We start from the raw sequence: 17,154 nt of genomic DNA, 5'->3' as shown, positions 1-17,154 counted from the left end.
AGCATTGATTTCTGCAAGCAAAAGTTTTTTGAAACATTTTTTGCATTGTGTTAGGCTGATGTGTTCCTGTTTCTATATGAGGGGAACAAGATAAACAGCATGAGGACAACGATTCAAGTCACCAGCACCCAAGGTGCAGCAGCCGCTAAATACAAGCGGAAAAAAGGTGCTGAAACGCCCAAAAATTGAGAAGCTCATCTGCAAAGTAGATATGTTTTGATCCGAATACATTTGCGACATCAGAAAAACATATAAGGACCACGGCGTAGTCGTAACAACTGCCTAAACCACGGTTGATTAGGTTTACGATAGGTACTTCTTTTAATATAACACTTAAAACGTTTAAAGAAGCTTGCAAATTTAAATTTTTGGTCTATGTAAGCGGAGTAGCCGTTTCGACGTTTGTATTCACAGTTTCAGGCTCTCAATAAATCTAACATAACTGAGAAGTCAGAGCCATTTAGCAGGTGCAGTTTCTCCTTAATGGTCTGCATGATGACAAAATACATGGTTTCCAGGGAGGCAGCAGTCGTTATTTGCTGACCAATATCACTGGTGTTGTTGCAGAGTTCGAAAAGTTGATGAAAATTTTAAAAAAAAACACGCGAGATGACAGCTGAAAACCAATAGTTGCGATCCAAAACTTACGTTGAGGAAAAACTTTAATGGCTCTGTAAAGAATACCCTAAACCTTCATTAAGCACTGACAAAGAACCCATCTAGAAAAATTAATTTAAAGGACTTTGTTTCATACAATGGCCCATTTGCTTTCGGACGCTGCCTTAATGCAATTTTTCACATTTAAGAAAATTCCACCTTGACTAATCAACAGATTGGTGGCAAGTTGACGGAAATCTCTCTGCCTCGATGTTCCTCTGATCTAGAGGAGAAGTTTCAAATCCGCGTTGAGCGGAATTGTACCACAGATCCGAGCAGTGCTTTTGAGAAGGCTTGTACTGGTGCAAACCAATTCAGTTTGTAGATTTTTTGTTCCTTACAGGCTATAAAGAAGCTGAAACGACTGTTGCTTAGCTTTTTGGGTGTATTCATCGCTAATTTTTAATTTGAATATGTTTACTTATATGTATAGGACATACGTATGCATGTATATATATGATGTGAAAGGTAATAAAGTCTCGATGCTTTTCGTGTTGAATGTTCAAGTTTTCGCTGTTATCTTGGCAATATTTTTCGATTTCATTTGAAATTCCTACATTTGTACCAAAAACATAACATTGATTAGTAGGACATTGACAAGTCGTTGCAAGATTTGGGAACTTCTCAGATCTGATTTTCGTGTCAAGCGCTGCAAAAAGAGTAATCAAATTGACATTATGCTACTACCTGGTGGTGATGCATCTGCTATTTTTACACGTATTTAATCATGGATTTTCCGTCAAGAAGACAAAACCCGAAACTTTGTGCTCAACAACGAAAGGGTGCACTGGCCTGCTCACCTAACGCTGAGGGCAAAACATTCTAGTGCCAGGCGGAGTTGGAGTTATTGCTAAGCGTGGCAAGTTTGAAATTTTTTTTTTGCTTTGAAAGTAGTTTCCATCTCCTCAGTTCCGACTTTCTTTAGCTGGTATTTTTTAAATAAAAATTAAATCAGTTAAGATTCTCATCAGACTTTTGTGAAAATTGCAACATTTTAAGGCCGTTTATTAAAGTTTTTCGAAAAATGATCTGAAATAGAACTCTTAAAAGAATTAGTGTTGAGGTTTTCTACTCCAGTTCCAACAATTCGTAGTCTGATTCTTCTGTCTTGTCCGAGGACGGAATTCAGGCAGCAAAAAGACGCAATTGTGCCTTAGTACCTGAAACCAGCCAAAATGAAGAAAGATAGTTTTACGGTTGCCAAAATCGAACTCATTTAATTATTCTCACAACTCGAGTTGGCTTTTCTCGTTTTCGGCCCAAACATAACTGTACCACTCATTTGAACAGTTATAAACCAAAAGATGTAATCAGAACAATCATATTGGAATAAAAGCTGTGATACATAAAAATCACCTTTTTGATTCAGGACCGCAATTTTCTTGTTTTTTCATAAACCAATTGCAAATTATGACTAAATTTGACCGCGTATAGCTGTCTCTTGGAGCCATTAAATTACGACGCTCGACGATTCGGATCCTTTCTGTTCAACTGTGAATTTAGAATAGTTTGTCGTTTAGCTTGCCCAAAAATTCTCAACTTCTAATAAGCTCCTTTCTCGCTATGCTAGGAAATTTGAGTTTTTAGTTCAAGAGAGGATTGAGGTTTTTGCTCATACATGAATGAACTCGTTTTAAAAATTACTTTGTCCTCACTATATAAATCAAAAACTGTTATTTAAATTCTAATTGAAGGTCAATTGAAGCCGATTCCAAACTAGAAATCGCCGCAATAAACTTTCCTCTTAAATATCTACTAATAATGGTAACATATTGCACTATGACTACCTTTGACCAGTTAGTTATCATCATTAGAAAAACTTAACTAGTCGGAATCTGAAAAACAATTTTTAAAAAATAGCTGTTGTAACCAACAACTTGAAAATTGTTTGCAAATTGATCAATGATGCGGCGCAAAATGCATTGAATTTTTTCTTACGTCATTAATAATAACAGAGTCTGCTATTGTCAGAAAAATCACGAGGCTCTAATAAAATTTCAGGACAGTTCTCTCTTCGATCTAAAAATAACTGTTCCAGAAAAAGAGTTCTGTTTCAAAAGCATTGATTTCTGCAATCAAAAATTTATGAAGTCCTTCTTGCAAAATGTGTAACGCTGATAATGCGTTCCTATTTCTATTTGAGGGGAACGATTTAAAAAGCAGGAGGACAATGATACAAGTCACCAGCATCCAAGGTGCAGCAGCAGCTAAATAGAAGAGGAAAAAAGGTGCTGAGACGTCAAAAATTGAGAAGCTCAGCTGCAAAGTCGATATGTGTTGATCTGAATACTTTTGCGACATCAAAAAAACATAAAAGGACCACGGTGTAGTCGTAACAACTGCCTAAACGACGGTTGATTAGGTTTACGATAGGTACTTCGTTTATTAGAACAATTGAAACGTTTAAAGAAGCTTGCAAATTTAAATTTTTCGTCTATTTAAGCGGAATAGTCGTTTTGACGTTTGTATTCACAATTTCAGGCTCTCGTTAAAAGCTAAGATAACTGAGAAGTCAGAGTCATTTAGCAGGTGCAGTTTCTCCTTAATGGTCTGCATGATGACAAAATACATGGTTTCCAGGGAGTTCGAAAAGTTGATGAAAATAAAAAAAAACACACACAAGAGATGACAGCTGAAAACCAATGGTTGCGATCCAAAACTAACGTTGAGGAAAAACTTTAATGGCTCTGTAAAGAATACCCTAAACCTTCATTAAGCACTGACAAAGAACCCATCTAGAAAAATTAATTTAAAGGACTTTTTCATATAACGGCCCATTTGCTTTCGGACGCTGCCTTAATGCAATTTTTCACAATTATGAAAAATTCACCTTGATTAATCAACAGATTGGTGGCAAGCTGACGGAAGAAATCTCTGCCTCGATGTTCCTCTGATCTAGAGAAGTTTCGAATCCGCGTTGAGCGGAATTGAACTACAGATCCGAGCAGTGCTTTTGAGAAGGCGTGTACTGGTGCAAACCAATTCAGTTTGTAGAATTTTTGTTCCTTACAGGCTATAAAGAAGCTGAAACGACTGTTGCTCAGCTTTTTGGGTGTATTCATAGCTGTTTTTTAATTTGAATATGTTTATTTGTGTGTATAGGACGTACGTATGTATGTATATATATGAAGTGAAAGGTAATAAAGTCTCGATGCCTTTCGGGTTGAATGTTCAAGTTTTCGCTGTTATCTTGGCAATATTTTTCGATTTCATTTGAAATTCCTACATGGTTACCAAAAATATAACATTGATTAGTTGGTTTTCTTTTTTTCTCCTAAAATCAATTTCCATTAAGTCGTTGCAAGATTTGAGAACTTCTCAGATCTGATTTTCGTGTAAAGAGCTGCAAAAAGAGTAATCAAATTGACATTATGCTACTCCCTGGTGGTTATGCATCTGCTATTGCCCGTCTTTATTCATGGATTTTCCGCCAAAAAGATAAAACCCCGAACTTTCTGCTCAACCACAAAAGGGTGCACTAGACCGCTCACCTATCGCTGACGCCAAAACAGGCTAACGCCAGGTGGAGTTGAAGTCATTGCCACGCGTGGCTGGTTTGAATGTTTATTTTGCCTTGAAAATAATTTGCATCTCCTCTGTTTCGACTCTCTATAGCCGGCATACTTTCAATAAAAATGAAATCAGTTAGGACTCTCATCAGACTTTGCTGAAAATTGCAACATTTTAAAAGACTCTTAATAACGTTTTTCAGAAAATGATTGAAAACAGAACTCTTAAAAGAATTAGTGTTGAGGTTTTCTACTGCAGTTCCAATAATTCGTAGTCTGATTCTTCTGTCTTGTCCGAGGACGGAATTCAGCCAGCACAAAGACGAAATTGTGCCCTAGTATCTGAAACCAGAAAAGATGAAGAAAGATAGTTCTACGGTTGCCAAAATCAAACTAATCGAATTATTCTCACAACTCAAGAAAAGCAATGTTGGAAATAATACTTGTGACAATATTGAAGCGTGTGTCATTTAACAGCTGGGGAAAAATTAGACGAAAAGCATAAAGAGAAAACGAAGGTCAGAAGACAGCAAAGCTTCAAACAGGGAGCATTAAAATTCTGAAAACATGATGCTTCGCGGAAAAGAATAAGCAAAAGAATATTTCATTACCAAGGACAGCAAGTTGGACCCTGCTTGTGAGTACAAAGGAAAATATTTGTCCACAGATTTAGGCCGGACCTGAACCGTCTAAATTTGGCCGGGTGCTAGACAGAAAGATAATTCGTGACAAAGTCGAAGGCGAGCTGCAAACGAAAATGCTGAGCCCGGGCGGAAGAAAAACGGCACAGCGCCGAAGAGTTGATTCACAGAGGCAGTAGGATTTTGATAGAGTCTCCTGTGTCATAACTTGTTGCTTTTAGCAGTTTTTAACTACACAAATTAACGACAACCAACTTTTAAACGTTATGCTCTTAAAATTTTGTAAATTTTCAAGACATTGAACTTGCTGTAAGGGAAAATTACCTGATGTTGAACCGTTATTACCCTTTTAATTTCTGATACGTGGTTGCAAGGAAATATCCCCGAAACCCAGTATTTCCCTTGAAAGACGCACGAAACGCAGCCAATCAAACGTGTCTAGTTAGAGAAGCGCTGTGTAAAAGGAGCTAAGCAAGAACTGACTAACTCATTTCTGGAGTAGGTAGTGGTCCGTTCATTGATGCTCTTCAGCATAAATGATGTTTTGGTGATTGACTATTTACAGTTATTTCCTGATTCTTATAAATTTTTCCTGACCCTAACTTCTTTAATTGTCCGTTTCGGCCTTCTTACAGTCAAACTAGACTTTAGAGTTTTTCAGTATAAAATGAGACGCAGGCAAAAAAGGTGTACTGCTAGCACAAAGTGATACACAAGTTTTTTCTGAAATTGTTCGTCGGGAAGGAAGAGATGTCGAGTGTATGGTTGATCGATTGCACATGAAGAAAACAAGATTTTGATCGAAAACGACAGTATTATAAAACGTTTGATTGTTTGCTGAGAATTAGAGTCAATGCAAAGAGGCAAAATTCAAAATCAACTTTGACTCTTTTGGTAGCTACGGCATATATTATGAAGGTGATGGGTTAACCCTGAGAAAAACTGCCAGACTGGTCTGTGGGCAATTTTTGAATACACTGATCACGAAGATGAGAAACTGATGAAAACCAACTTCAGTAATCAAGTCAGCCGACGGACGCAAAAGGTCGAGAGCAATGTTAGGTGCAGCTCAATTTGCAAATCATTGAGTTTCTAACTGCGAGTACTTAATAATCGAATGAAGTCAGTGTATTCAGTTGAAAGTTATCAAGGAGATCAACAAGAAGATCTATTGGTTTTCTACGGATTTTTTGGGGCAAACCTGACTGTAAGTGTCCATTCGCCCCACTCCATGGAACTGCCGACGTTGAAGCAATCAGCTATCCCCGCGCTGCACTGAAAAGAGAAACCAGTATGATTGATTCAATTTTAAAGTATTTCACGGAAACGCCGCCGATTTTGTGTGCGAAAGGATCGAGGGAAACGACAAAGTTTGCACAGGTTCGAAGATTTTCCTCAAGTAGTCCAATGAAGAAGGGCGGGAAGTTCATTTTGCCAAATCTAGTGAGGACAATTTCGGCGAACACCTAGAAAAACTTTTGACTTCCTTACGTTTTCTTACCTTGTCTCCTAACTTTTCTGAAACCGCAGACGTTGAAGTTGGTGATTTGTCTGAAATTGCTCCTCCTGACACCAGTAACTCCACTGTTGAACCCAGCTGCTAGAGTGGTTCTACCGAAAATGAGATTTTGCCAAATGAACCACTGAACTCAAACTTCGTGGTGTACGTGTCTTTTATTGTAACGAAGTATGTAACACCTGATGCTGAAGCTGATGAATTGAGCAAGTTAAAACGTGCGTTGAATTCACCTAAAATTGTTCCCTCATAGAAGTAACTTGAGACAGAGTACCATTTAGCGCAGACAAAATTCTTGAAGGTTTCTGGATTGGGTTGTCGATGGATGTTGGAATTTAACGACCAATTTGTAACAATTGTTCAGAAGAACATCGACTCTATTTTTTTCACGAGAAAAGGTGAAAGAGGACGTCAATGACATAATACTGCCTGTTAGTGTTGAACATGATGCCGGAGTTTTCAAGGTTTCTTAAGAAAATGAAGTCAGCTTCGAAATCAATTCGCAATTGCCAATCTTCCACCAAAGCCCGCGTGCTTCGAAGATCTTGAGTTGACAGCTTTCTGGCTGAGAAAGAAAAGACCACAGTGGGATGACGTTTTTAAATTATGGATCTTCCTTTAAATTTTTACGAAACAAAAGCTACTGCTCTTTCGTTCTAAAATTTTCTATTTTATTGCCTTGTTTCTAGTTATAAACTTTTCCTCGTTTAGGAAATCGAAACTTAGTTGAATGCCAGTGCAATAACTGCATGCTTCGGATAATTGGAATTCCATATCCAGGTCAAGATTTCCGTTCTTTCAACTTGCCCGATGCTCAAAATGCATCAGAACCAGGCGAAGTATGGTTAAACACTTTGTCTGATAGACATTTATGCTAAGAAAAACTGAACTTAATGATGAGCATTAGCTGAATCTTGATTTGAAGAACGATTGGGCATATCGAGGCAAACGAGGGCGTAACATTCTTTGTGATCTAGTAGACAATCTGCCTTTTACGGCTCCGATAGAATTGACGCATGAGGTTTCTGACGACTGCTGTAAAAGAAATTTCCTCGGAAGATCTTTGACAATCCCAACCGTCAAAATATTTTGCTTGAACTGTTTTGATCTTTACAGAAGTTCAACGCAAAGATCGCTCAATCATTCGTTTTGTCAAAGCCGAATGCTGCCTTAGCTCTCCGGTACCTTATGACAAAAAGAGGTAAATGATTGACGGACTGTACACGTAAACTTCAATTGAAGCAGAAATTTTGCTGATTCTAACATCATACCTGACTTCTCCCACCAGAGTCCGAGATTTGACCTGCCTATATCGTAGAAACTTACATCGTATTAGCATCAGGAGAAGCAGCTAAGCTTAATAGGACACAAATTTATTAATGTTTAGCTTTGTAATCAAAAAAGGCCCTAACTTTTAAAAACTGCTCTTAAAGAAGCTCACATGAATTTTTTGAATGGTCTTCTGAAAGTTGACTTTTTCAGTGTCTTTTAGCAACAATTTAATTGTAAAAATCATGTACACTGTAAAATTTCAAAGGATTCAGTTATAAGGTTAAACTTTTAAAAAAAGGAAACTTCTGAACTGTTTGCTTTTTTGAGTTAGCGTTGCAATTTTTATGCGGTCTACTGAAAAAAGTGACTTTTTCTGGATCTAATTGGTGCCTTAGAAAGCTAATGACAAGGGAAAATTCCAATCTGAAAGCATTTTATTTAGTTTTTGTTTGTCACAAAATGCTAATTCATTCTAATAAGCTCCTTGCTTTATCAACCTATGATGATATGTCGAACCATCAACAAATTTTAACTGTTGATTATTATCAGTCGAAGCGTTTGAACACGTCAGGTTCTTAACATTATCATACGATCTCAACTTTTAGCTCGTGTAATCAAAAATTTATCTCGCTCAATAGAACGGAGCTAAAATACCAATATGGACAGTGGCTTTGCAAAAAAAAAGATAAGAATATCGATATTAGAAAATTTCTATTTTTAGCGGTTTCTATTTTTTCGGTCAGAATTTGTGTTTCAGGATGCCTAGTGAAATTTTATCCAACCCAGGCTGTGTTCGGTACCTCTTTGGAGTCAGATTGTTTCGGATGTTGGGAGATCTGGCTCCAATCTTTTCAACTGTTAAATTTGACACTATTGTTTAGCTTGTGAAAAAATCGCATTCTAATCAGCTCTTCGTTCTTATCTTTTCTCGATGATCCTTTATAGGGCTATGGCTGATTATAGCCTGTTGGATACTTATAACCTGCGTCTAGGCCCTCTAGGATCTCAAAATCTAGTCATTATTTAGCTCTTGTCACTAACGATTTCTCCTATTTTTTGAAGGTTTATTTTCCGTTCAAAGAAGCAAAGTATTACAATTGAGTGGTCATGTAAAAGTTCACTTTTTGTCGGGTTCTTGGTTCTGACATAAGTTTTCACGCAGATTGGCCGTGATTATGCAAAAAACATTGATTAGACGATCAGCGCCCCAAGGAAATCAGTAAATTTATAATGCTAAACGATCCAGCTAAATTCTTTCGAACTGTTTCCGTTTAAACAGTTTGTCGATTAGCTTGTCAAAAAAATCGCACTTATTTTTAATAAGCTCTGCTATTATATCTATTTATGTTGATCTTATATCGGACTATGAATACTAATAGTCGTTATTTATCACCAGTTTAATTGACTAAGCTTAGCAGGACCTCACAATTATCAATAATTAGCTCAAATAACGAAAAGTTTGTCCTTATTTTTGAAAAATTGTTTCTCGCTCGAAGGAGCTGAAAAAGTAACTTGAAAGTTGTCTTGTAAAAATTCCGGTTTTCTGTTATTTGGCCATGGCATAACTGTACACTTACTATGCAAAATATTTTCTTTTTGAAAAAACGTGCACTACCTAAAGCTGCTTTTCCATTTAAGACCGCGTTTTTTTTCAGTTGTTTCATATGCCTACCACATACTATGACTACTTCCGACCGTCATAAGTGGTTCTTTTGTGTCAAAATACTTACAGAGTTGTCCGATGCCGCTGATTTCATTTAAACTGATTTAATAATTCGTCGTTTAGCTTGTCAAAAAACTCGCATTCTTTTGAATAAGCTCCTTGCCTAAATATCAACCCATGAAGACCTTAAATTGGACTAGGAACAAAATTAGCCCGTTAGTTATTATCAGCGTAAGCTTCTAAGGTTCGCCGGACCTCAAAATTATCAAATTAAGCTCGCATAACCAAAAACTTGTCCAAGCTTTTGAAAAATTATCTCTCTCTCGAAGAGGCTCAAAAAACAACTCGAAAGCTGGCTCATGAAAATAGCCTTTTCCTGTTTTTGTCAAAGCCGAATGCTGCCTTAGCTCTCCGGTACCTTATGACAAAAAGAGGTAAATGATTGACGGACTGTACACGTAAACTTTAATTGAAGCAGAAATTTTGCTGATTCTAACATCATACCTGACTTCTCCCACCAGAGTCCGAGAGATTTGACCTGCCTACATCGTAGAAACTTACATCGTATTAGCATCAGGAGAAGCAGCTAAGCTTAATAGGACACAAATTTATTAATGTTTAGCTTCTGTAATCAAAAAAGGCCCTAACTTTTAAAAACTGCTCTTAAAGAAGCTCACATGAATTTTTTGAATGGTCTTCTGAAAGTTGACTTTTTCAGTGTCTTTTAGCAACAATTTAATTGTAACAATCATGTACACTGTAAAATTTCAAAGGATTCCATTATAAGGTTAAACTTTTAAAAAAAGGAAACTTCTGAACTGTTTGCTTTTTTGAGTTAGCGTTGCAATTTTTATGCGGTCTACTGAAAAAAGTGACTTTTTCTGGATCTAATTGGTGCCTTAGAAAGCTAATGACAAGGGAAAAATCCAATCTGAAAGCATTTAATTTGGTTTTTGTTTGTCACAAAATGCTAATTCATTCTAATAAGCTCCTTGCTTTATCAACCTATGATGATATTATGTCGAACCAGCAACAAATTTTAACTGTTGATTATTATCAGTCGAAGCGTTTGAACACGTCAGATTCTTAACATTATCTATCATACGATCTCAACTTTTAGCTCGTGTAATCAAAAATTTATCTCGCTCAATAGAACGGAGCTAAAATACCAATATGGACAGTGGCTTTGCAAAAAAAAGATAAGAATGTCGATATTAGAAAATTTCTATTTTTAGCGGTTTCTATTTTTTCGGTCAGAATTTGTGTTTCAGGATGCCTAGTGAAATTTTATCCAACCCAGGCTGTGTTCGGTACCTCTTTGGAGTCAGATTGTTTCGGATGCTGGGAGATCTGGCTCCAATCTTTTCAACTGTTAAATTTGACACTATTGTTTAGCTTGTGAAAAAATCGCATTCTAATCAGCTCTTCGTTCTTATCTTTTCTCGATGATCCTTTATAGGGCTATGGCTGATTATAGCCTGTTGGATACTTATAACCTGCGTCTAGGCCCTCTAGGATCTCAAAATCTAGTCATTATTTAGCTCTTGTCACTAAAGATTTCTCCTATTTTTTGAAGGTTTATTTTCCGTTCAAAGAAGCAAAGTATTACAATTGAGTGGCCATGTATAAGTTCACCTTTTGTCGGGTTCTTGGTTCTGACATAAGTTTTCACGCAGATTGGCCGTGATTATGCAAAAAACATTGATTAGACGATCAGCGCCCCAAGGAAATCAGTAAATTTATAATGCTAAACGATCCGGCTAAATTCTTTCGAACTGTTTCCGTTTAAACAGTTTGTCGATTAGCTTGTCAAAAAAATCGCACTTATTTTTAATAAGCTCTGCTTTTATATCTATTTATGTTGATCTTATATCGGACTATGAATACTAATAGTCGTTATTTATCACCAGTTTAATTGACTAAGCTTAGCAGGACCTCACAATTATCAATAATTAGCTCAAATAACCAAAAGTTTGTCCTTATTTTTGAAAAATTGTTTCTCGCTCGAAGGAGCTGAAAAAGTAACTTGAAAGTTGTCTTGTAAAAATTCCGGTTTTCTGTTATTTGGCCATGGCATAACTGTACACTTACTATGCAAAATATTTTCTTTTTGAAAAAACGTGCACTACCTAAAGCTGCTTTTCCATTTAAGACCGCGTTTTTTTTCAGTTGTTTCATATGCCTACCACATACTATGACTACTTCCGACCGTCATAAGTGGTTCTATTGTGTCAAAAGACTTACAGAGTTGTCCGATGCCGCTGATTTCATTTAAACTGATTTAATAATTCGTCGTTTAGCTTGTCAAAAAACTCGCATTCTTTTGAATAAGCTCCTTGCCTAAATATCAACCCATGAAGACCTTAAATTGGACTAGGAACAAAATTAGCCCGTTAGTTATTATCAGCGTAAGCTTCTACGGTTCGCCGGACCTCAAAATTATCAAATTAAGCTCGCATAACCAAAAACTTGTCCAAACTTTTGAAAAATTATCTCTCTCTCGAAGAGGCTCAAAAAACAACTCGAAAGCTGGCTCATGAAAATAGCCTTTTCCTGTTTTTTCACACCAGCAGATATGTGCGACTGAATTCAACAGTAACTGTCAGAAAAGATTAATTAGAATAATGACAGAATAAAATTTGCGATACGTATACAAATGACTTCTTGATTAAGAATCGAACTTTTTCTCGTTTTTTCATATACCAACCGCGGATTATGACTAAATATGACCAATGTTATCGGTCCATTGGAACCATAATATTTACGACGTTGGACTATGCGGCTTCTTTCTCTTCGACTGTGACTTTTCAATATTTTGTAGTTTAGCTTGCCAAAAATTCGCATCTTCTAATAAGCTCTTTGCTCAAAAATCAGAAATTTATGATCCTTTACTTGATTACAGCTAGTTTTATCCTGTTACTCCTCTTTAATAGAAGTATCTAAGCTGGGTAGGATATCAAAGCGACCTTTCGATTTTGCTTCAAAAGCTGAAAATAGTAATTTTGTTCCGTGAATTCTATGACTCAGCAACTCCATACGTACGCATGACGTCATTTATTCTATGCTAGGAAATTTGAGTTTATAGGTCAAGAGTGGATTGAGGTTTTTGCTCATACATGACTGACCTCGTTTCAAAAACTGGCAAAAATAAGCCACCGATTTAGACTTTCATTATGTGAAGGATAGGTTCCGAATAATAACTTCAAAAAAACATAAACCGGCTAACGTCGAAAAAATAGCTCGCGAATGAAAAGCAAATTATAAAGAGTTCTGAACACTATCAGTGGCCCTGTGGAGTTAAAAGGTTTTAACATTTTTCTACAACAGCAAATCTGCATGTTCTCTTTTCAATAGTCATTTTTAAAGGTTTTTTGGTTGGTTTGCAAAAAAAACTCGCATTCTCCTTAATAAGCTCAATGCTTATACACATTTGTGATGGTCTTATATCGGACTCTGGCAGATTATAATCTCTTCGTTATGATAAAAATAAGTGTCTAAGTTCGGTAGGACCCCTAAGTTATCAATATCTAGCTAGTGGAACAAAAACCTTGTCTCATTTTTTGAAAATTTATTTTTGGCTCGAGGCAGCTGAAAATTCAACTTCAAAGTTGTCTTATGGAAGTTCATTTTCCTCATTTCCGGCCCTGGCATAACTCTACTACTCATTTAGACTAATTATTCAAAGATTTGATCAGAAAAATTAATTTATAAAAAAAACTGATACAAACTAAAAATGTCGTTCAATTCGTTTTTTTTTCATATACCGCGAATTATGACTATTTCTGATCATTATCAGTGGACATGTGGAGTCATAATAATTACAACGTATGGCCATCAAGCTGATTTCTTTTCAACTGATATCATAATAGTGTGTCAACAAGCTTGAAAAACACGCATTCTTTATAATAAGATCCTTGTTCATTTGTCTGTTTACTTTGGTCCTAGATCGGACTTTGACTGATTATATTCTGTTAGTTATCATCAGTAAAAGCGTCTCAGCTTGGTAGAACCTATCAATATCTATCAATGTCAATATCACGATCAAGTTATCAATATCTAGCTCGTGTAACAAAAAACTTGTGCCCGTTTTCGAAAATTTCAGGCTCGCTCAACAGCTAAAAATTTCACTTAAAAATTGTCTTATGAAAGTTGGCTCTTCTCGTTTTTCGGCCCGGTCAAAACTGTACCACTCATTTAGATTGTGATTATCTGAACGATTTCAGTCATTAGAAAATCACCTCTGATTCAGGTCGGCATTTTTTCCCCGATTTTCGAGTACAACAATTACAGAACTATAAAGCGACGGAAATTTTTTTTTCAGGAAAATATCCAATTGAAATCAGGAAATTCGGGCAAGTCTACAAATCATGTGGCAGCAAAAAACATGCTTCATTGCCCAATTTCGTTTATGTTCCGCAACTTTCAACCTTGGCACACAAAAAACACCTTGGACCGGCAAAACGTGAGCTGAAGAAATTGTACACTCGTGTTTAAAAAGTTTGTTTTATGAACTACACTATGACAGTGATAGGAAGTTTGAAGGTTGGGTAAACTTTCTTTGCCCTTCAGACTGTCGAGAAACATATCAAGCCATGAAAAACTACCCAAATGCGGGCTTGAAGTAGGACATGGACAACTGGGTATTGGATGCTGAACCGGCTTTCCGGGCTTCATAAGAGCATGTTAAACCGCGTTCAAGAAAAACTTTGAAATAAATATCTTGATGTCTTGTTTGGTAAACATTATAAAGTGTTTCTTTGAGTGTTTCTTTGCGCACATACAACAAATTTGTTTGCCAATCTGACGTATAACAAAAAATGTTGGCAACCATGAAAACCCCGTCATGGAGTTCTTGGCAACCATTGAAATATCATAGGTGGTTTTCTTGGCAACAACGGCAAGATCACGCAGGAACTTTTTTCATGGCCTTTATGGAACCATATATGGCTCTTGGATATGGTGACCAAGAATTTGTATCCCGGTGTAACTCTCCATCACAACTTATATGTAGTATTAGATAGGAGAGAATATCAATTGCAAACAAAATTATTGTACTTCGGATAACTAACTGCAATATTTTCCCGTTTGATCAGAGACTCCAAGTCCTCCTTGCTCAAATTTAGGAACTCATCATGCTTCATCACATCCACAAAATTCTGACATATGAACTTCTCAGCTGACTTTGAGAGTTCGGCACAGTTGTGTGTATCGGCAAATACCTTGATTCCCAGACAATTTGAGGAATCTAGTTGACGTTCTAAGAACTCGCAGCAGGCTTGTTGAATTGCTAAAAACAAGTCAAGCCCCTCAATAACTCAGCAAAAATATAGAGGGAAAACAGCAGAAAAACCGTGCAATTTAGTGCAAACAGACGGCTTTCCAATTACAACACACCTTCATGTATTTGACTTAAAACTAAATTGTATGCAAAAACATTTTCGCGGTGTCATCAAAAACAAACATAACCGACTAAACGTCGGAAGAATTGCTCTCGAACGACTAGTGGGAGCTCGAATCAATTGCAGCCTCCTTCAGTCGGAGGGAGGGAGGGAGGGGGAGCTTAAATGGGACTAAAAAGTTCAATAGTGTGCTTCAAATAACCACATTAGAGGTTAACATATACCACTACTAAGATTTAAAGTAAAAAAAAAATCGCACCAGTTTCGGCGCACTTTTCATTTGACTTTTAGTAGTAAATTGCCGCCAATTGAATTCAGTTGCTTGATTTGTGATTGAGAGAGAATTTTAGATCACGCGAAAGGCAAAAAGTCAAGGGCGTAAAAGTCACTCGAAAAGTCAAAATTGTCAAGCGAAAATTTTGCATAAAAAAAGACACGTTTACAAACTTTTATCGCTGTTTTTTTTTTCATTGCCAAGCCATTTTTGTATCCATCCAGCTTTAACCTATTGCAGCTATTCTGTTTAAACCTTGCTGCATAAACCTCTACGCCCCCTGTTATCCCCATACAAAAATTAGCCACTGACGTTCGTAAACTGCACGGTGGCGGGTGCAACGTAGATTCAACTCATTGGTCTTACGGCTCAGCTATCAACCACCAATCAGAGTATGATCACTAACTGTGTAACTGGAGCAGTGAGGCAGCAGGAAGAAGTTCCTGTACGTTCTCTGCGTTGACTGTAATTGGCTCCGCATAGACATAGTCCAATATAATTTTCATCACACCAGGTGACACATTCTTGATTGGCACTGAGGTTCGCATTGATTCACACATCTGCATGAACAACAAATAGGTAAACAATAGGTAAACAATGCCGCCACACCAAAACAATCAACAATAGAAATTTCTCAGTTTACCGGATAATGTACATTAAAATAAAGTAAAGTTTATTCGAAATCTTATCGCAACCAAAGCATAGAAAACTAAAAGGATACGAAAAATTGACATTTTTGACTATTCACTCCGTTTTGCTTTCAGGTGCCAATGAATAATCAAACCAATTTCGAGCGCTGAAACTTAAATACAGCAACAAAACGTATATTTTCATTTGAAACCCATTGTGGTAAGTTCGAATGAAAAGAATAAACAAATACTAAGGGAGATTTTCCGTCGAATTTTTCATTGAAGATTTCCATGCATCAAATGTCAGAGCACCTTTATAGCCCAAAATAGAACTGCAATACCAGCATGCAATGGAACCTTGTATATTTATTTTACAGAAAACGATTTAAAAAATGACTAATGCAGCAAAATGAAGAAAATAAGCTTTTAAAATACAATAATGTAGCCGTGTAATCAGCATGGAACAGTTATCAAAACTGCGATAATGATTTAGAATCTGGAATTAAATTTAAGAAATCCTTATGGGAAAGACTTACGGACTTACGAGATAACACAATTTTGATTGCTTTCGTCTTTAATTTTAAAACGCTTTCATTTTCGCCCCAAGCTTAGATTTAACTGGCCAGATCAACTGGTCCCCAATGGATAGCCTCGAAGATTCGAACTGTCATGAATTTCTAATAGCTTGACAGTGTTGTATGAATTTTTGGGCTTTTTAAGCAGTTTTCAAATTTGTTTCCAGTGTTGATCAATCAATGGGCAAAATTCAACTTATAGCGACTGCTGGTTGACATCGTTGCTTGAAAATTCGAATTTTTCTCGAGAACATTTTGTAGAGAAAAGCCATATTATGAAAATATCATCTCCAAAAAATCCTAAAAACCCTAATTCACCAAGTTTTTACTCAGCAATATGAAACAAATAATTTCTTTCTCCAAAGAATATTTCAAATGATAGTCAAATTGACAGCAAAAGGAAAAGCAATATCATTACCTCATTATGATGTCGAGAAAAAAGGGCATCTGGCAGAAAATTTTGGTAAACCAGGTACGCAAAGGAAAAAGCGTAATTAGTAGCGGTCACTATATAATGTATACTTTTGGAGGTCACAATTAAACGAAGTGACCTCCAAAAACGTTCTGACAAATCATTAAAGACCTCGACGGACACATTTTCCTGTGTCGTTGATTTATCATCCGAGGCGACATTCCTTTCGACTGGTAAACACGACGATAGCCTCCTTCGGGCGCTGCAAATACCACGTATTTCTGAACTTGCAGATTTTTTTCCAAAGTATTGAAGGACACATTCTGAAGGATGGTAAAAACAATTCAAAACTAATTCAAGCGATTTTGGTAATTTGTAAACCCCTTATAAATTACCTGCATAGTTTTTTTAAGAATTTTTGAACTATAATCAGACATAAACCGACTAACATCGGACAAATTGCTCTCGAACGACTGATGAGGCAAACAATTTAGAAGGGGGCGTAGGCTACAGAAACTTTATTGATGCAAAAACTTCTGTCCAGTGAGAGTTTCAAACCGCCGACCAATCGGTAAAGCGTCATGGACATTAACCACTAAGTTAAATG

General features: G+C 36.6%; 1 protein-coding gene across 1 annotated transcript in view; it reads right to left on the bottom strand.

Moving 5' to 3' along the window:
* The window catches only part of LOC142354795 (kelch-like protein 12), a 41,337-nt gene that overhangs the window by 23,165 nt on the left and 1,018 nt on the right, over window positions 1–17,154 (bottom strand). The window contains exons 2-3 of the mRNA XM_075407170.1: window positions 15,338–15,491; window positions 14,328–14,545 (exon numbers count right to left, since the gene is read on the bottom strand). Of these exons, the coding sequence (XP_075263285.1) occupies window positions 14,328–14,545; window positions 15,338–15,491 (372 nt within the window). The remainder of the gene's footprint in view (window positions 1–14,327; window positions 14,546–15,337; window positions 15,492–17,154) is intronic.

The sequence above is a fragment of the Convolutriloba macropyga genome, unplaced genomic scaffold (genome assembly GCF_964194025.1).
Source record: "Convolutriloba macropyga unplaced genomic scaffold, txConMacr16.3 SCAFFOLD_644, whole genome shotgun sequence".
Lineage (NCBI taxonomy): Eukaryota > Metazoa > Xenacoelomorpha > Acoela > Convolutidae > Convolutriloba > Convolutriloba macropyga.
This window is presented reverse-complemented; position numbering and strand designations above follow the sequence as displayed.